Genomic DNA, 21,861 nt, shown 5'->3' on the forward strand with positions numbered 1-21,861 from the left:
ATCAAATCATCAAGTGACAAACCTTTTTTTCAACATATGAATTCAGCAGCAGATGCCAACATTCCTGCATAGAAGAACAAGAACTTAAAAAACGGAACGGACGACATACTCGCTAGACGTGACAAACCGAAAGATCGAGACTTGAGCGAAAATCCTAGGTAAAAATAAATATAAACAGTTAACGGAAAGCTATCAAGCCTAGGCACCGAGCTGACGAATCTTGATAAAAACTAAAACACAGTAAGAGAAGCAAATATTTTGGACGAAATTAAAAGAAGGTAATTGTAAATGTTAAAACGCCAGTGTTAATCAATATTAATCCAGGAAGTGATGCTGTGGAAGGGAACTTTATACATTGTATAAAAACGGAAGACAAGAAAATCTTGCCCATTATTTGATGTTAAGAGCATTCATATATAAAAAAAAGGAAAATTCTGGAAGCGGATCCTAGCAGTGTGTTTTGGTTGCTAATAAGACACTTCAACAATAAATTAAGAACGACTGGGGGTATTAAGTTGAAACTTTTGGGGCTACTACTATTACTACTTCAGCTATTACAATTTAAATAAATAAAAAGAGTATAAGTGTATCCAGGTTGTCAAAGAGCATAGATACAATCTTCTGGGAACGATATTAAGTTTTTTTTTTCAGGCCAACTTCTGTTGGCCTGAAATACTGTTTGTGTTAATAATACTATTTCTATAATCTATAATACTGTTTGTGTCAGGATTAAAGTGTTGAAAAAGTTTCTCCAACATACAAATAAAAGCTCAATCTATGGATTATAGTTTAATCATTGGAAATGGCAAAATTAGTATAGTAATAAATGTTTGATCTCTGAAAAAAAAAAAAAAACGAAACTAAAAATAAACAAAAAAGCGCCAAATGCAGGATAGCGTAGCTGATTCTTGTCGAGACGAGTGCCAGTTTATTGCTTGAAAGTTAATCAAAGTCTCTGTTCTTAACACGAAATAAAAATCTAAACAAAAGTCTTCTTGATATTTTTTTTATCCAGTAAGGAAAAATGGTAATTTACCTTTGAAAGTAAAAGTCTAGTCCTCTTAAATGAGGGAAAACCTTCTCTCTTATGGGACAAATGAAAAATGTGTACGAAATATACACGAGATATAAAATTACAAGCAAATAAATAGCCTTTTTAAATGCAACTGAAGATTGGGGTTAAAGTAAAATAAACAAAATTTGAAAGAACAGTAGAACAAATTGCCAATAGGTCGCTGCAGAAACTCGATTTAAGAAGAACAAAGAGAAGATATATGCTAATACTCTCAGTGAAAAGTGATGAAAAAAATTATTCAGATCAACCATGGTCGTTTCTTTGCGCCACTGGTAGGTTTGATTGTGATAAGAAAAATAAATGACGAGTAAAAAGGAATAGCTGAGACTGCAACCCAGGTAGTAGCTGAAAAATATAAGAGTTATTTTATTTTTATTAAAAAAAAAGCTAACACTTAAGAAAAAGCTTCATAGCAACATTCAAAGGATATAGATGACTATAAATTGAACTTTGATTTTACGAGACAAGATAAAAATGAGACCTTTTCGATTAAAAAATTGGTAAGATCGCCTCTAGCTAACAGAAAGACATAGCCATAGATATGATTTGTTTTAGTTGTCTCCTGCTATTTTGGTTTCCCGAGCAGAGATCTGGGATTTTGTTTGCCCTTAAGAGATGATCGAAATATCAAACCTACAACTTGTAAAACAAACCAAATATCAGCTGAGTTATTTATTATTTATTTAAGAATTAACGACGCTTCTTGACTACTAAGGTCCCTGCGTCGGCCCTGCAGTGCATTCCTGCAGCGTGATTCGATCTCTGGGTCCCGTATTACCAAGCTAAGGTCAAATCCACTGCGCCACCACAGGACATCAGCTGAGTTGATGTAAATCTAACTAAAATTCAGAATATTGTTTTTTCCCGCCAGTTCTGCCAATCAAAAAGAGCTTGACACCTGACATCGCATTTAATCAAACTATTTCAAGATATTCACGACCATTATGTATTTTTTCTTTTTTTTTGCAGAAAGTTTAAAACCTGATTCGTCACCAACATAGTATTTTGTTTCATATCCTTATTTTTATTACATGTTTCACCCTTTTTATTTCATAGATGTATAAATTTAATTTAAGAATTTAAAAATATCGATCGATTTTCTAGAGATAATTATTTAATTCCTTTCAATGTTTAACAATTTAATTTTTATTGCTATTCTATTTTATCTTGTAACATTTGTTTTGACTACTATAATTTTAGTCATTTCTAGCTCTGACTTGAAACATATTTTTGGCATCTGCTAATTGTGACTACCAGTTATCATCAAGTAGATAGAATTTAATCTATAGAGTCCAATCTACATAAGGTCTTGGATCTTATCAACAAATCGGGCTATTAAAACAGTAACAATAAAACACACAAATTGTAGCATGTGATGAATCGCCTGGCGTGAATTACAGCGCTTTTGCTTTCACTGAGTAGGCACCGACATGTAAAGTTTCACTGGTTGGCTCGAAGAGACCCATAAGGAGGGGGTTCTGGTCGATTAAGTGTCGAAGCTCTAGCTTCCAACTGCCTATAAAAATAAATACAATAGATATCTTTCAGTGAGAAATAAGACAGCAAAATATGTACACGGGAAATGTACTTGAGCAAGACAAGGGAAAGAACAAACCGATAAGCGCAGAAAACTTGCATAAGGTAATTTACTATCTTCAGAGGGAAGGCTGCCTAATCAAACCGACTTTCAAATACATTAATATAAAGATACTGATTGATCAGGAAAAAAAAACATAAACAAAAAACAACACTTTCTTGTTTTTGCTCTCAACTCTAATACAATTTTTATCATCAATATTTTATCTCATGTTGTTTGGGGACAAAATGATTGTAATGTTTTTTGGACACCCAAACTAAAACAGGCCTGTGGCTTTCAAATAAAGTGCCTTTATTATTTTTCAATTGATACGGTGGAATCGAGTGAATATGCTTCATTTTATCGCATCAGTGTGTATAGTGGCAAAACTTGTCATGTCACTGGGAACCGTAGGGTTTGCTCTTCCAAAGTTTTGGCTATTCAATGGTCTTATCCAATGTTTTTGTTCTAATTTACTGTTTTTTTTATTTTGATATCTTTTCTTTTTATGTTTCTTTAACCCGCTTTTCCTTGTTGTTTATAGTGGGTTAAAAATAAGTTATTATTTTTACTATTTACCACGGCAGTTTCTATTTTTGGGGGTGTGTCAAATAGCAAGACAATAATAAATGACGCACTTATCAGTTAGACAGTAATCAATAATGTGATAATGAATATTATTAGAGAGCAATCATCTAAATTTATGACAGTAAAAGCTTAGTCACAGAAACTTTAATTACATGACTAGTTTAATTATTTTATTATTATTAATTCTTATCAAATTGTATCATTTCAATCTTTATTAAAGGAAATTAAATACTTTATTACTTATTTAATACTGATTAAATGCTATAGCTAACTATTTAGCTAACAATAATATTCAACAGGTCTGTTCAAAAAGTACAATGAATTTGGAATTCCTGCTGGATACATATATTCAATTTTCGATATTTTTGTAGTTTTATGTTGGTACTTGTGCGTGGAGGCATACCAAATATTGACTGCGGCATATAGTGAATCTACCTTGGACTGAAGCAACGTTTGTCGGTGGTACAAAATGTTCTCAGGGGACAGAGATGATCTGAATACTGAGGAGCATTCCAGACACCCAAGCACGTGAACAAAAGATCATCAATGAACAACACGTGAACAACAAATAATGACATTGATGAAATGACGAAAATAGCATTGTTCAGTCCTCAAATCACTGGTAGAGAAGTTGCTGAGGATTTAAACATATTGATCTATTCCTGTCATTGGAATTTTACCAACGATTTGGGCATAAGATGGGTTGCAGTGAAAATGTTTACCAAAATTATTCAACTTTGACCAAAAAAAGCATTTCATCAACATACTACGGCCAAAGGACCTATCTCCCGACCTTAACGAGCGCAGCAAGTGGAGGGAGGTGATGCCAAGCTATATTTTTGAGGCTTAAAGACCCGAGTTTATCATTGGCAAAGACCTAAGGGCCGGGCTAGTACCACCTGTACTGAGCGAAAAAGATAGAGGGAGGTAGCGTCAGACTATCAAACTGCTTGTACAACTGTAAGTAAGGATCAGACTGGGCTCATAGTAACCAAAACTCTAAAAAAAAATGAATTTTGATAACAATTAGTACATCAAAAAAATTAGTCTTTTATGTCGATTCCAAATTTATAAAATCCATAAAGTTTAAAGCTACCCACCAAAAGCTCAGGGCCTGAGGAGATTTGCCTGATCAAACAGTTCGTGGTAATCAAACAGTTCGTTACAGGAGCGACCCGGCTCAACAGTAACCGAAACTCTAAAAAATGGAATTTTGATACCAATAGTTACATCAAAAGAATCACATTTTAATGCTGATTTTAAATAGATAAGTTTCATCAAAATTAGTTTTACTCATCAAAAGTTACGAGCCTGAGAAAATTTGCCTCATTTTAGAAAATAGGGGGAAACATCCCCTAAAAGGGGATGTTAAGTTTCATCATACGATCTTAACGAAAATCACACCATCAGATTCAGCGTATCAGAAAACCCTATTGTACAAGTTTCAAGCCCCTATCTACAAAAATGTGGAATTTTGAATTTTTTGCCAGAAGACAAATCACGGATGCGTGTTTATTTGTTTGTTTCTTTCCCCCAGGGGTGATCGTATCGACGCAATGGTCCTAGAATGTCGCTAAAGGGTTCATTATAACGGAAATTAAAAGTTCTAGTGCCCTTTTTATGTGACCAAAAAATTGGAGGGCTTCTAGGCCCCCTCCCACGCTCATTTTTTTCCCAAAGTCACCGGATCAAAATTCTGAGATAGCCATTTTATTCACCATAGTCGAATAACCTAATAACTATGTCTTTGGGGACGACTTACTCCCCCGCAGTCCCCGTGGGAGGGGCTGCAAGTTACAAACTTTGACCTGTGTTTACATATAGTAATGGTTACTGGGAAGTGTACAGACGTTTTCGAGAGGATTTTTTTATCCTCTATCCTCTTTATTTTATCCTCTAGTACGTTTTTTTTCTTATTTGCATTGCTGAGGACGGCCCTTGGACATAGGGCCCAAATATTCATTCTAATCTGTTTCCCACTGTCTTGAGAAATTCCCTATTGTTCTTCTTGTTTTTGGTGTTTGAAAATGATCAGAACCTGGAGAAACAAGAGCTCCCGAAAATTTCAATCGCTCATACCATATTTGAGGCAAAAATATATTGTTGATTTGAGTAGCACTAAACGAAGTTACACTGGTTGGGGAAGTAATCGAAGGTAAGAAATCAGCTGATAACATAGCAGTCAGAAATTCTAAATTCTTAACGTTACTCAATTCAAGTGAATTAAAGTTGAAATCTCCCACTACGACAGATGGCACCCTAAAGCATCCCAATTTATTACATAAATTTTCTAGAGATGCTAACGACTCTGCTGCTGGGGAACTTAGAGGTCTTTGTACAACTGCATGTAATATCTCTCCACCATCTTTGCACAATCGCAATACAAGAGATTCAAGTAGCCCTTCACGCCAAAAAGAGACATCATCTAATATCGACACAGAAAAATCACTTTGTACATAAGCGCCTAAGCCACCTTTTCGTATGCTATCACGATTATGGGAAGCGAAAGGATGCCCTTGAATTTCAAAAAAAGACATAGGAGATATAGGAGATTGGTTATAAAAGTCTCCGTCAGGCCTACTATGAGAGAAAAATTTGCTCGATTAGCGTTGTACAAGACTGTCCATAACAATTTCTAGCCTCTGAACATTGTATTTGGTAATCGTTAGCGTATTGGGCAATTTTGAAACGCGGATATCACTGGATTTCACTTAAATAATTCTTGGGATTTAGCACTTAAGTATAAATGTCCATTTTTATCATGCACCTCCTTACACAGACTGGGAATGCTCAAACTCGATAGGTGAAGAAACTGCGACTCTAGTTTCTCAAGTCTATCCATTTTTAATTTTAAGCCAGCACTATGAACAGCACCTTTATCCTATTATGTTGCCGTCAGGAACCACAAATGATCGGAGTAGCGATAGCGCTTGTGCCAAATCTCAAACTAGCATAACCTTTTGAGAAATTTGGAACTAGCAACATTTTTTGAGGCCTGTAGAATTACTTGATGTCGCTTTGTTAAACTTTCTGTTACGAAAGTACGCGTGCCGCAAAGTTTTGAGCGTTTTTTTTTTTATTATTTCCCTGGCAAGTAAGGGGATTTTGAAGGTTACTTCAACCGGAGGAATATGATCACCATTCGACTTACCACGAATCTTAACATCGGCGATATCAGATTTTCCTATTTGAACCCAAGCTACCTCGTAGCAGGACTTAAAACACACTCAGTTTGAGTTTGGTTTGAGGTCTGGTTGTTCACTCCTAGCCCAGGTAAGTTATAGATGATGACAGACGTAGATTCATTATTTTGTTCGATTATACCCATTTTCTCCTGTACTTTTTGCAATTCTTCTATGTAGGAATCTTTTTCTTTTCCCTAAGAGCACCAACATGACAAATTACTTTATTCAGAACAACCTTAACTTCGTGCATAACCGATGAGTAAACAGTCTGAGTAATATTTTCAGGTTCAGTCTGAGTTAGCTTTACTTTCAAAAGTTCTTTTACGATGTTACTTTTGACTAAACTGCTGACTGAGTTGCTCGTAGATTGTATCTCGCTTCTAAGAGCTTCCATTTCAACTGTTTTTAGGTTGTGAACCGAGAGTTACCGCAGTCTGTTTGTAACAATCCGGATTTTTATCAAGATCTGTCATACTACGTTTTATAGACTGATGTTTGTTTGCAAGTCAAGCCGTTTTATTCGTTTCGAAATCCATCATGTTCTCTGCCAAAACACTAGCGCTTTTTCTATCACCATACACGAATACACCAGGCGTCAATCCACTTAATATTCGAACCGGCAACCAGGCAAATCTATGGAAACGTGCGAACGCAAGATCAACTTCTTTCATTTTCCAAATTGCCTTGGTCAAAGCCACCAGACCGAAAACTCACTTTAGGCACAGCTTTTTTTGTTTGTTTTTTCTATCCCTCTATTTCCTTGAAGATTGTCAATCAAACCTCAAGTTAAGCCCTTTATTAGCTTATCTGTTTATCGATCAAACCAGTCAGACAAGTTTTACTTAATACTGCCAACTATATCCTTACTGAAAGTATGCTGTTAGGTAATGATTTAATGCGAAACAATATATCGAATTTAATCAAGATATTTGCACATTGAACTTTGAATCAACACTGATTCAGCTTTTTTCAATACGGATTACCCGCATAGTTAAATCCTAATGGACCGACGAACCAAAGCAAGACAGGGAAGGAGACAAAATTCAAAGAACCGAGCTTTTCTAACAATATATATTGTAAAAATACAAGGATTCCAAACGAAAAAAGCTGATTACTGGATAGTTATGGTTAATAATACTCTTGAGACAAGCGCTTGTTTTGAGGACAAAAAAGCAGTTTCATCAAGGCAAATTTGACACAGAAACTACTCATACATCCAAGCTAAAGACATATAGGACACTTACTCGACAATTTCCAAAAACAGGGAACAATTGACAAAAAATAATGACGATATAAAGGAAATTATTGAAACAAATAGTAACTTTTGAACTTTGGTATTTTTTTTTTTTTTTTGAGGGAAAGAAAATACTAATTTGCCCTAGGGGGTGGTGAGTTACGTACACTGCTACAGTAAAATCATGGTAACTAAACATGTCACATTTCCTCTTTGGCACCACAAACTTTACATATAGATGATCACATTGACAAATTACAATAATACCCGAAGAGCTCAGCCCCAAAGAACGATACCCAAGAGAGAGAAATAAGTAAAAAATCATACATCATAAAAAAAAATTACGTAAACGCCCTAATACGCATGCGTCAATACGTCCGTGTAGGTGCCTGTTTATTGTTATCGTGAGGGTGCTTTAACCAAATTTGATGGACACATCTTAAACTACCTTTTACGAGGAAATATATATGTTATCGTAAATGTCAGAAGTCCGTTGAATGTCGACATTCACCGGTGAATGTCAACAAAAACATAGTCGCTTGGAGTATGTTCGAAACATATGTTTGAAATATTTGTTAACTATCCTTATTTCTGGCTTTTATCGGAGAATGTCAACATTCACCTTACACAAATGGCGAATGTTGAGCATTGCCGAGAGTTATATTTTCTTCTCCGGAATTTAGTAGTCAACAAAAACATAGTCGCTTGGTGTATGTCCAAAATATATGTCCGAAATATTTGTTGACTATCCTTATTTGTGGCTTTTATCGGGCAATGTCAACTTTCACCATGCACAAATGGCGAATGTTGAGCATTCCCGAGATTTATATTTTCTTCTCCGTAATTCAGTAGCTATACATTTTTCGCCGCTATTTCTGGGAGAAAGGACTAAGAACTTAAAACACACATTACGTTTTTAATGAAGAAAGAAAATAATAGCAATAAAAAAATTCACATTAGGCCAATTTGGGACGTAACTTGATTATTGAATTCTCTACCCTATCTGATTGCAATATAACTAGAGCACCTGACATGAAAAAATATTGAAAGAATGTGAAGCCTATTAAATTATGCGATTCATATCTTATTCATTGCAACAACTGAAAATATTATGACATTTTGAATCAAGGAGGCACACTCGTGCCTCTTTAAAGAGGCGAACCACGACAATGTTAAGCGATCTTCGGTTCCAGTGGTCGCAGAGGGATGGGGAGAGATGCATTTCGTAGCCCGAGCTCCAACTAAGAAACCTGCCAAATTTCATCCCCCTCCGACTTTTCCTTCATGGGGAAAATCTGGCCGAAAGTTTCGACCACCCAACCCCACCCCCCCCTTTAACGTTGTCCGATCGGGCTGAAATACACAAGTTAAGGTCCCCTAGGGCCCAGGAGCTTATCCGCGAAATTTCAGCTCGATCCGATAACTCCTTCCCTGTTTTCCAGAAACCACGCATAGCCACTTAATGTTCATATTCTCCTTTTGTTTTTTTTCTGCCACGTCTACAGGTCACAGCCGACATCGGATCTGGGTGTACGAAGACTCATTCGACGCGGAATTCTCCGAGTAATTTTCCTGGAAAGTTTCGTCGGAAAATCTTAACCCCCCGATTTTCTAGCTTAGAAAAACCCATTTCCCCATAAGAGCCCATGTTAATTTTTGAAATTCTTAAAAGTTATTTAAAAGTTATATTTATACACACGCAGGTATTTCGACTTCAAACATGTCCGGTTAGCTCAGTCGGTAGAGCGTGGGACTTTTATTCCTAAGGTCAAGGGTTCAAGTCCCTTATCGGGCGGTTTTTTGTCACAAAATATGAAAAAGACTTCGTTTTCTTAAAGAGTTAAAGAGGCTGCGTCCCAAAGTCGAACCTTAAAACGTACAGGAATTAGGAGAGGCAGTCCTAATTCCTGTACGAGGAGTACAGGAATTATTAAATTACATCCACCATGGATTGTAGAAAAACGTACAGAAATAATATGAAAAAAACTTCGTTTTCTTAAAGAGTTAAAGAGGCTGCGTCCCAAATAAGCATCGGCACTGTTTCTGTTTTTGAGAAAAACAGAAACAGAAAAAAACAGTTAGAAAAAAAACAGAACAGAAACAGAAACAGGTCAAACAAAAACAGGTGACCTGTTTCTGTAATCTATTCTGTTTTTCGAAAAAACAGAAAACAGCTGTTTTTTAAAAAAAACAGCTGTTTTAACAGCTGTTTTTCCTGTTTTTTCCTTACTTCTTCTATTTCTAATAGGAAAGAAAACATCTTCTTGTTAAATCCTTGTAGTCACATACAAAAGATGAGCAACTTCGTGTAATTCAACACACTAGCGTATTTTTAGGGGGGGGGGCGAAATTTGTCATAAAATGTGTCCAATCGGGTGATACCAACGCTATATTCCTTTCAAGCTTAAATGTCATTTATAATTGACAATTTACCCTAGTTGCTCTTAGACCGTTGCTTTAGCGGTAAACCATTGCTCAAAGCATATACCAACACTATATTCACCGCTTAAAGCACGGATGCTTTCAAGCCGAGGCTACTTAGACCGCTGCTTGCTAATATATACCAGACAGACACAGAGTCATCCCATCTAGCTTATGTCCACCGCTTAAGTTAGAGGCTATTTAAACCGTCGCTATAGCGGTAGCCCATTGCTCTAAGCAAATACCAACGCTCTATAACGCTCTATGGTTAGACCATTGCTCAAGTGGTAATAACCCTCCGCTACACACATACCAAGGTGTCTAGGTTCACTGCTTAAAGTACGGATGCTTGTTGGACCGCTGTTCTAGCGGTAACCCATTGCTCTAAGTAAATACCAACGCTATATTCCTCTTTTATGTGGGATTTCATTGAGCCCATGTTTGCCGCTTAAAGCACGAACCCTTAAAGCCGTCAATGGTTAGACCGTTGCTCAAGCGGTAATAGCCATCCGCTACACATATACCAACAGTAGAGACATTGTCATATGGGGTTCCCATCTAGCCCATGTCCACTGTATAGCGTTCAAGCTTCTCTCTCTTTCTCTATCTCTCTCTTTCGCTCAGATTTACCCCGCCGTGAATTAGCATGAGAGGTTGACTCTAGTTGAGCATTGTGGAGTGACATGCATGAGAGGAAAATTTTCAAGTAGTCAACCCGTAGTCAACGGGTTGACTCTATTTCGGCATTGTCAAGGGACATGCATACACGGAGAGGTGTAGCATAAATGGGAGACAGTCACAACAGCAATCAAAGGGGTAAAATTAACCTTGACTGGGTTGCCCACTTAATTGGACAATCTGTCTTAGCTTTTTTCTACAATTAGCCATGACTTTGACTTTTCCCACAACTATTCCCTTTTTGTTTAAATTCAAAAATCAACGGTATCATGGTATCATGCCCGCTAGATGTGCGTTTCGGTACGGTAGGTACGGGTAGGTATCATGCGTTTCGGTATCATGCCCGCTAGATAGCGTGGCATTTGAAAAAAAAAACAGAAAAAAAACAGAAAACAGATAAAAAAAACAGAAACGGAAAAAAACAGATGAAAAAAAAACAGAACAGAAACAGAAACAGGTAAAACAAAAACAGGTAGCCTGTTTCTGTTTTCTGTAAAAACAGAAACAGAAACAGGCAGAAACAGGCAAGAAAAAACAGAAACAGAAACAGAAAACAGAAACAGTGCCGATGCATAGTCCCAAAGTCGAACCTTAAAACGTACAGGAATTAGGAGAGGCAGTTGGGGGGCTGCCGCCCCCCAAACCCTCCGCTTTTATAGACTCTTTTGTACAGGTTTTTTGTTGTGGGGGGCTGCCGCCCCCCTAACCCCCCGCTCTTAGCTTCGGAAAGGCCCTCTTTTAATTAACAAAAATTGGAATGAATGAATAATGGAATAACTTCGAAAAATGTTAAACACAAGAGGACAGGAGAACCATTGCGCCTAAACTAGTAATTAGTAACAATGAAGTTGACCACTCCATTTACATTTTAACATAATTATTGAAACTGTTTCCCAGACACAGAGCACACAAGCGAAGAGCTGGGGGCGGGGGTAGGGTAGCAAACAAAAGCCTGTTTTGTATTCTTTGTTAATTAAAAGAGGGCCTTTCCGAAGCCAAGAGCGGGGGGTTAGGGGGGCGGCAGCCCCCCACAACAAAAAACCTGTACAAAAGAGTCTTTAAAAGCGGGGGGTTTGGGGGGCGGCAGCCCCCCAACTGCCTCCTCTAATTCCTGTACGTTTTAAGGTTCGACTTTGGGACGCAGCCTCTTTAACTCTTTAAGAAAATGAAGTTTTTTTCATATTATTACACAAAAGGTCCATGTTTTTACAACTGCATTTGTTTGTAGAACACTTCCTTTTGCAATGAAAGCGTAATTTGTCCATCGTTTCCCGAATTAGCTACAGTTGCTTCTCTCAGCTAAACTTCTTGAAAATCAATCTCATCTATAGGAAGTACCTTTTCTTTAAAAATAACAAACTGATTACATGGGTAAAGCTGCTTGAGGGTACCATTTTCATTTGCAAGTTTATAGAAGTCTGAGTCTTTTATTCCAACAACTGCTAAAACATTTCTTTATCTAATAAGAGATAAGGATTAGGTTTAAAGAATTGGGTTGTCTTCCTCTCTTTTGGACATTCATATGATTTGGTTTTTAACGAATAGGGTTTTTCCCTCTCTTTTAGACGTTCACTAGAGCATATATGCGATTGTCAACATGAACCAGTAAGGGTGCATGTAACGGTGCTAAGGGTGCTAACCAGTGCTTAACCAGTAAGGGTGCTAAACCACCTTGCTTTTTTTTTATTTCTGCTTACGTGAAAGAATTGGAAATCGCTAATATTAATTTTATTTGCCAAGTTTTCATCTAAAAGTGTTCCACAAACCCCAAGAATATCCGTAACAGATTCAAATAAAAAAAATTCCGTTGCACCTTGCCCACTCCTCCAACCACGACAGTTTCAAAAAGATATTCTCCTCATATTTTGGTTTTTATGAGCTATTTCATGAGAAAACAAACATTTATTTGGGGGCACTAAAATAGAGTTTAAAATTTCATTATTATCATGGGCTAGGGGCGTTTGGGATACATTACTAAAGAGGGCTGATTATCTTTCAAATTCTTCCAGTCTAGATGCAGGGATCCCAGGAACTTGATTAACCATTATCGTGCATTGACCTCACGCCAAGGAGTACCCCCCCCACACCTCTCCCACTGAAAATAAAAATTCTAAAACTCACAGATAGTTCAACATGAAATACGAAAGAAAAAACAACAAGGGAATCCATAGACACTAAGTACCAAAATGCAACAACCAAGCAAACACTCTCTCCAAACTACAACTAAATGAACAAAAAAGAAAAAAGCACACAAAAAACTTTCTTCACTCGTAATTTTGTTACTACCCTTCATTTCATTCAAATTATCCCTTCGCGCGTCCAACCAAATCTTCAAACAAATCAAATACAGAAAATAACTGAAAAAAAGGAAAAAATTTCACTTTTCCATAGAACTTCCAAATCCACACCTATGAATACCAAGTCTATGAAGGATATGCGCCAAAACTGAATCCATAAAATCCTTATTTACTTTGTCAACAGTCACTTTTAGAGGCTCAGTGTTAGGAAACTGACGTATACACAAAAGTGGTGGGTCGATTTCAAGGTGTGATAATCGGGATTCAATGGACCTAACTGATCCAGATAAATCATCCAGAATTTCAGTATTTGACTGAATTGTGCATATATTGTCAGCTAACGACCTCAGTGAAATATCTTCTACTCTTCTTGAATCGAATGAGCTGGAGTCATTAAAAATTGAATTATCTGATGCCGATAAAATCGCCATAGCTTCTTCTCCCCGTTTGACCTTCTTCCTTTTTCCAACCATTCTTAACACTAAATACAGCACCAAAAAGGGGTGAAGGGGAACCAAAAATTGAAAATCGCCTACCTTAAAAAGCTTCATCTAAGCTTTAAACATAACAACGGCAAACAGCTTTAACCAATCTCAGTCCAGCACTACTGTTATAAAAGCTTCAATTTTCCTTTTCCTTTTTTTTTCAATTTGTCATAGAAAATCCACTACAACTTTTAACATTCCAATCAATCTTGGTTAATAAATGAACAAAAAATACATCAAGGCAGGTGCGGACGCCCGTTAGGCTACTGTTAGCCGGTCGTATTCATTCAGGTAATATTTTGCTACAACAGAATAAATTTTGTCCCTAATTGATTCAGAGTATAATCCTTTTTCCACGCTAGTTCAAAAATTGGGCATTAATCCTTTTAAGAGAATGAATTGGTCTTAACAGGTCAGAGACTGAATAGCAACTCTGCCTGAGCAAAAGAGTTCCTAGTTGGAACCCCGTCTCATTTTCAAACAGGAAACTACCATTTCAAATGGTATTAACAAAAGGAATAGTTTTTTTTTCCTTTTTCGACTGGTTTACTTACTCATATTTCTGAAAAGGATAAAAAAAAACCTTTTCAGACGAAAGTGAGGAGCAACATTAAAACTTTCAATGAACAGAAAGTATTCCATATATGAGCACGACTGCCTCTTTCTCAATCTCGCTTGTTGCTTAAAAATTCTATAATGTTTTCAAAATGTTTGTTAAATTGTTAAATGTTTAAATGTTTTTTGTTAAATTTAATGTTTTTTGTTAAATTAAATTGTTAAATTTAAATTTGTTAAATGTTTGTTAAAGAAGTCAAACTCAAGTGTAAACAGCGAGGAGGAGTGGATAAGACCCCTCATATAAGGAGTAATTTCTACTCGTTTTAAGTTTTAATGTTGCTCCTTACTTTCAGCTGAAAAAAAAACTTGTTTTTCTTTATCTAATTTCTGATCGCTTTCTGTATCATGCTTAGGCCTATCCAAGATCTGATGTGGGGTATCAGCCCCATAGTCCTTCAATTTCTTGCTGATAAATGGTATATATTAATAATTGTAAACTGATTGGTAGCGTCCCGACTTTTCAGTTTTTCTGCTTAACAATTACAATTTTCGATGAACAGTAGTTTTTGTGAATAGGTCCTAAATATGGAGTGGACGGAAAGGGGTTTTGGTGTTCATGTAAATGGAAACTCAGCATGAATTTTGATCTTTTACGCAGCTGAAGCCATTGCATCCTCTACAATAGGGTTCACTGATGCTTAAATACGTTACATTGTACACGTGTTTAGATAAATTAAAAAGAAAATTGTTTAGGAAAACAGAAACATTATCAATCGAAGCCACTGAAAACAGTACCCCTTGTAGGACTTGCTAGCCCCCTCCTTCTTCCCGAGAGATTTTCTGGTGGATCTCATAATGGCATGCCTTGCTTTTTCGACATCTGTGTTAATAGGTAGGAATATCTAATATTTTATACTACATAGAAAAAGACTGTCACAATGGGAGCTCATTATTACCCCCTCCCTCTCTTAGCATCAATTACAACGGCAGAGACATAACATATCTCCGAGAATCCAACAGCATACAAAGCATCTGATTGACCTTCCACCTTAGGGAGGTAGTTCCTGGGCCACTAGTAGATTAGGCATCATCCCTAGTGCTGCTATCACTAGATCGATTGAGGCATACCCTAATAGATGAAATAGACATACATCTTGTTCCATGGTTTGAAACAGTTCATAATAATGATCTAGCTAGCATCCAGAGGTGGATGGAACAGAAGCCGAAGTTCTGTCGATTTGAGACGACCTAATATTAAAATGACGCGCTGGTTTAATTAACCTTGCTCAATCGTGGAGGCAGAAAAAAGCAAGAATAAAACTATTAACAAAATGTTATAAGAATATTCAAGGTTACTCTTTTCTGTACAAGTTTTCTTAAAAAAAGATAATTTAATTTTAATGAAGTTTCCCGAAAAGTGTTTTTTAAAAGTAAAGAGCAATATCAAAACCTAAAGCGAAATAACGTCGATATGATTTCACACTTAACATGAATAGAAGTTACTATGACTGAACAAATAAAAACAGAAATTAAAATGAGCAATTACGTAAAACTTGAAAATTACACGTGTTAAAATGGATGAATAAAGGAAACCTAACACGAAAAGAAATTGAGATAAACAATCAAGTCAAAATTATAATGAGTAGATATTACCACAAAAAACAAGAGCTAAGAGCTCATATGCCACTTGTGATGAGGCAAGAAGAGCTAAGAGCCAAGAGCTCATATGGTATGAGCTCTAACAAAATTCTAAGAATCAATAAATTGATTTAAAAGGAAAATCAGAGGCTTAATGCCGGTCGATATTTAAAACAAGAATTCTGAGACACAATGTCCTTCAAAATATCAAAATTCATTAAGATCCGATCACCCACCTGTAAGTTATAAATACCTCATCTTTTCTAATTTTTCCTCTCCCTTTAGCTTCCCAGATGGTCGAATCTGGCAAAACAACTTTATCAAGTCAATTTGTGCAGCTCCCTGACACGCCTACCACTTTTCATCGTCCTAGCAAGTCCAGAGGCATCAAACTCGCCAAAGCACTGAACCCCTCCCCCCAACTCCCCCAAAGAGAGTGAAACCAGTACGGTTACGTCAATCACGTATCTACGACATTTGCTTATTCTATCCACCAAGCTTCATCCCGATTCCTCCACTCTAAGCGTTTTCCTAGATTTCCGATTTCCCCCTCCAACTCACCTCAATGTCAACAGATCTGGTCGGGATTTGAAATAAGAGCTCTGAGACATGAATTCCTTCTAAATATCAAATTTCATTAAGATCCAGTCGCCTGTTCTTAAGTTAAAAATACCTTAATTTTTCTAATTTTTCCAAATTAACACCCCCAGCTCCTCCAAAGAGAACAGATCCGTTCCAATTATGTCAATCACGTATCTAGAACTTTTGCTTATTCTTCCCATCAAGTTTCATCCCGATCTCTCCACTCTAAGTGTTTTCCAAGATTTTTGTTTCCCTCCACCAGCCCACTATGTCCCTGGATCCAATTCGAGTCGAAAATGGAGCCTCTGAGACATAAGATCCTTCTATATATTAAGTTTCATTAAGATCCGATCACCTATTCGTAAGATAAAAATACCCCAATGTTCACGTCTTCCAAGAATTCCGGTTTCCCCCTCAAGCTCACAGGATCTGGTCGGAATTTAAAATAAAAAATTAAAGCACAAGATACTTCTAAATATCAAATTTCATTAAGATATGGTCACCCTTTCGTAAGTTACAAACACCTCATTTTTCCGAATTAACCCCCCACCCCCCCAACTCCACCAAAGAGAGCGGATCCAGTCCGGTTATGTCAGTCACGTATCTTAGACTTGTTTTTATTCTTCCCATCTAGTTTCATCCTGATCTCTCCTCTTTAAGTATTTTCTAAGATTTCCGGTTCCCCCCCCCAACTGCCCCCCTCCCCAAATGACGCTGAATCCGGTTGAGATTTAAAATAAGAGATCTGAGTTACGATGTCCTTCTAAATATCAAGTTTCATGAATACCCGATCACTCCTTTGTAAGTTAAAAATACGTCATTTTTTCTAACCCTCCCCCCCCCAATAGAGCAGATCCGTTCCAATTATGTTAATCGCGTATCTAAGGCTTTTGTTTATTTTCCCCACCAAGTTTCATCTCGATCCCTCCACTCTAAGTATTTACCATAATTTTAGGTCTTCCCACCCCCAAACTCCCCCCAATGTCAACAGATCCGGTCGGGATTTAAAATAAGAGCTTTGAGACGCGATATCTTTCTAAATATCAAATTTCATTGAGATACGATCACCCGTTCATAAGTTAAAAGTACCTCATTTTTTTAATTTTCCAGAATTACCTCCCCCCCCCCAACTACCCAAAAGAGAGCGGATCCGTTCCGGTTATGTCAATCACGTATCTAGGACTTGTGCTGATTTTTCCCACCAAGTTTCATCCCGATCCCTCCCCCCCCACTCCCCCCCCAGATGGTCAAATCGGGAAAACGATTTCTAACTATTTCTAATTTAATCTGGTCCGGTCCCTGATACACCTGCCAAATTTCATCGTCCTTGCTTACCTGGAAGTGCCTAAAGAAGCAAAACTGGGACCGACAGACAGACAGACCGACAGAATTTGCGATTGCTATATGTCACTTTGTTAGTACCAAGTGCCATAAAAATTGGGGCTACCACTACCTTAAACTCACTTAGGACCAGGGCACCATTTGCACTTCACAGAAAGCACTGCACCCTTTGCGAAGTTAATTCTGGTACGATTACTCAAAAAAAGTTAATTTTTTTTTCTATCTCAGGGTTTTTCCCGCAAATCAATCTAGCTTGGGAGATTACACAGCGTTGATATTTGATTCGCATTGGAGAAAATGCTACAGGATAAAAAAGAAATGAAAGCTTTCATCAATTTTTTACTTTTTTAGAGTTCCTTTTCTATGTATTCTGAGCAAAAAAAAAAAATGAAATTAATGGAAAGCGTATCGTGATGCTTTAATGTTATGTCAGAGTAATATAAATCAAAAGCTACAGTCACTGAAAAGGCACCGTTATCCAGTAGGACTAAAAGAATTCAAACAAGCTCAAATTGAGTTTTTTTACTTTATAAAAATTTGGATTTCAGATAGAGTTCTAAGCTTCTTTAACTCTAACCTTGTAAAATTAGCAGAATTAAAATTAAAAAAAAAAGTAAAACTAGAAAAACTCTATGTCTTCTTTAGTGGAAAGCCGGTCTTTCCAAGTTGGATCTTTGGCTGACATAAAAAAAAGAAAAAGGCAACAACGAATTTTTTATTCAGATTTTTAAACTTAGCTTTATTATTTTTACACTTACACATGTTTTTTTACACATTACACATGAGTTTTCTTTATCAGTACGTCACATTCTTTATTCTTATACAAACGAATCTCTTCAGTTCGCCATCTTAAGTTGTAACCATTACTCAACATAAAATTTTATTCAAAGTGAGCTATTCTTTCATAAAGCTTTTATTTGAAAAAGGTAACAGATTGGCAGAGAAAAAAGAATACTTTCAGAATACTGATTAAAGTAGTTAAAGGGAAAACTGATTAGAATAGTTACACGGCACTATCAGAGATATGCTTTTTTTATTAAAAAAGAAAAAAGTAAAAAAACTAACTAGCGGTTACGTACGAGAATGATACATTTTCAAGTTGCTCTTTTTTATACAAGAAAAAAAAATTGTATAGCTTAAAAGAGCCCTAAATTAAAATATGACAAGAACAGAGGCTTCTAAGCATGCTTCCCTCCCTCCACTACTTTCCTAGCCAACAATTCTTTTTCCATTCTTATTAAATTTATTTCTACTTTAGAAAACCTTATATTTCTCACAAATATGTGTCTTAGATTTACTAAGTGAAGAAAATACAGCAAATTGTAAATCAATCCGTCAAATAACTCTATGAGGAGTATTGCTTGTAAAAGAGAGACGTGATTTGCAACGTCAAAACGATCTTGGATCGACTGCAAGGATTTGACATCAGGACATCAAGTAGCTGCTGCGCGACCTGCTCAATTTTGAACATATTGGGGAAGAGTTATATTGCTTTTTGATTACCGGCAAAGAAAGGGCATTGCATATTCCATAACTGGTTTGATACACAACATGAAAAAAGGCAAGATGAGATCATAAGGAAGAAGACTTCTTGATCTTAGGATAACTCCTAGCTCCTTGGAGCAAGAGGATCTCACTTTGCTAAGATGTTCAGCTCCTGTGAGACCTTAAGAAAAGGGGACTCCGAGAGTACGTAAATCATCTAATCTTTTATTACTTCACCTTTGAAAATAAAATCAGGATGAGTCTCACATTTCAAGCCTTGGAAATAAGAAGCTCTTTTGCTCTTGATGCATTGAAGTTAAAAAGCAACACCTACTCCAACGTTTCAATTTTTTCTGACCCGGCCTGATGTTTTTTATATGGTTCGCTGTGATATTCCAACTTTACTGTGGCATTGTCGTCGGATCATCAGCAAAGTGGCGAGGTTTACTGCAAGATTGTCCCCTAGGTCACTTATAGACACCATGAACAATGATAGCTCAAGTACACTTCCTCAGTGTGCTCCTGATAGCACCAGTTTTTCTTTTGAATTGAAACCATCAAGAAAAGTTCGTGATAAGCGTTGACAAAGAAAGTCAGCGAGTACCTCAAATACCCAGTCATCAACACCGTAGAATCCCATTTTTTACAGAAGGCACACATACCGTATGCGATCAAAAGTTTTTACTATCTCAAAGGAAAGGAGACGAACGGCAGGCTACGAACGGGACAGGAACTCAATCGATTCCTAATGCTGCACAATGAGAAAGTCTAGCATGGATCGTTTTTTACAAATACAATATTGAATGTTAGCCGACAACCGATGTGACTCAAGGTTCTAAAACAAAAGACTTTTGTAATACTCGTAAACTTTTCCTACGCACAATAGGAGGTTAATAAGGCGATACAATCATACACTAGTGGGATTAGTATTTACCTTTGGGACATTCCACTGAAAAACGGTAAATTTATCATTTTTTTGTGCTATTATATACTTTATTATGTTGCGAATTTTGTTGTATCAACTGTTTCCTGCATTGTGTTATTATAGTGACTGTATGTTCTGAATTTAGCTTTTTTCTTTAATTTATCATTTTCTGTCTTTTTTTATGTTGCACTCAATTGTCATTTGCATTCACAATGGGTCGGAAACAAATTAAACACAGGCCACAACTATCATTTTTTGGCTAATAATAAGTAAACGTAAACGCTTGATAAAGCAGATAGAGGTTTGATATTTTTCATATAGCCAAAAAATAGGTCCTGAAGGCACTCGCATGGCTTAAATTTATTTAATTTTTATAAGCTAGATGCAATCGGCAAAAAAAACTTTCATTTACGTATCATATTTACCTCGCCAGAGTTCCATAAGGGGTCATAGATGCCCCCCTATTGCCGCTCCTTGAAAGGGTCGAATAGGGAGATTGTTCCCCGTCATTAGATGATTCACGAAAGCAAAAAGGAGAGGATCTACGACTGATTGAACCTTCAACATTCAGTGGCAATGACAGATGACGAGAAGGCACAGATGACAATTCATGGCTACTATCTGCATCCTTGTTATTGTTATGGACAGAGGTGGTTTGCAACACTTCAGAGTCATGAAGATATTTGCTGGAAGAAATACACACATTACATCAAGTATAAGCATATCCATTACTGGATTTAGGCGTTCAGTATTGAGAGCGGGGGGGGGAGGATTAAGGTCAGAATAACAAGCTTCCTATCCCATACTATATTTTTATCGCTATTGAGCAAAAAGGAGCACAAAAAACGTCTAACCCATTCAAAATAGCAAATTCAAAATTCTTTACTTTTGCACCCGAGTACAAAATAAATCTTACAAAATCAAAAAAACCTTTCGTTTTTATGTAGAATTTGAGACAGTTTATAGTAACAGCAAAGTGTTCTGGAAAAAAAAAAGTTTATCCCCCACAAACTACCAGTAATGTAAAGAACAATAAGAATTAACATCTTTCAAATTTTAGTTTTAAAAACAAAATAGATTAGTAAATTATAACGATTTAAATTAGTGGCAAGAGAAACATAGTTTTTCACTAAGATGGCTTCGATTTTTTAGCTTTATCTCAGTGCAAAGAAAACCGATTTTAAAGAAGATCACAAAGAAGATCTAATTACTTCGTCGAAATTCATGCAAGACCAAAAAAAACACAGAAATTTAATGCCAGTACTCATATTTGCATTCCTGAAGCCAAATCAATAAACTCTATTTTCCAAGTCTTTTCAGACTTTAGCATCGAAGAACTTTAATAGCGCTTAACTCAATGCACTGATAAAGAAATTATCAATAATAAGAATTACAACCACGAAACAAACAATTAATGCTAAGAGCGCAAAAAGATGCTTCATACTTAAACGTACTAAAGCCCAATCTCATAACTCCAAACCACATACACAAAGAAACACATCAATCTGAAGCATATTCTTCACAAGATTAAAATTTAAACTTAATAATGTATGTTTTCCAAGTTTCGCCGGGGGTTTTATTCCTTGCTAAAAAGACAAGAATGAAAAGTTTTATAATTAAAACATCATGCTTTATGTTAGTAATTGAGGAACGAACTAAATAAAAGAACTACACATGTTAGTACTATTAGACTAACAAACGTTGAACTATTTGATACCTTTGGTAGCTAAATTCATCAAAGAAACTCTCAAATAGTTCCCCTTCTTTGATGTCCCTGTAAAACAAATCATACA

The 21,861-nt window shown here is 36.4% G+C and overlaps 1 protein-coding gene across 3 annotated transcripts in view; it reads right to left on the reverse strand.

Annotated features, from left to right (window-relative positions):
* Positions 1-1,741: 1,741 nt before the first annotated feature.
* LOC136028448 (alpha-sarcoglycan-like) overlaps positions 1,742-21,861 on the reverse strand; it is a 72,975-nt gene continuing 52,855 nt past the window's right edge. For 2 of the 3 annotated variants that reach the window (XM_065706291.1, XM_065706301.1), the window contains 3 exons: positions 21,786-21,842; positions 20,494-20,754; positions 1,742-2,591 (listed from right to left, as the gene is read on the reverse strand). In XM_065706291.1, the coding sequence (XP_065562363.1) occupies positions 2,516-2,591; positions 20,494-20,754; positions 21,786-21,842 (394 nt within the window). In that variant the 3' untranslated portion in view covers positions 1,742-2,515. The remainder of the gene's footprint in view (positions 2,592-20,493; positions 20,755-21,785; positions 21,843-21,861) is intronic. The other variant, XM_065706297.1, reaches the window with a different exon arrangement.

The sequence above is a fragment of the Artemia franciscana genome, chromosome 1 (assembly GCF_032884065.1).
Source record: "Artemia franciscana chromosome 1, ASM3288406v1, whole genome shotgun sequence".
In the NCBI taxonomy this organism is placed as follows: domain Eukaryota; kingdom Metazoa; phylum Arthropoda; class Branchiopoda; order Anostraca; family Artemiidae; genus Artemia; species Artemia franciscana.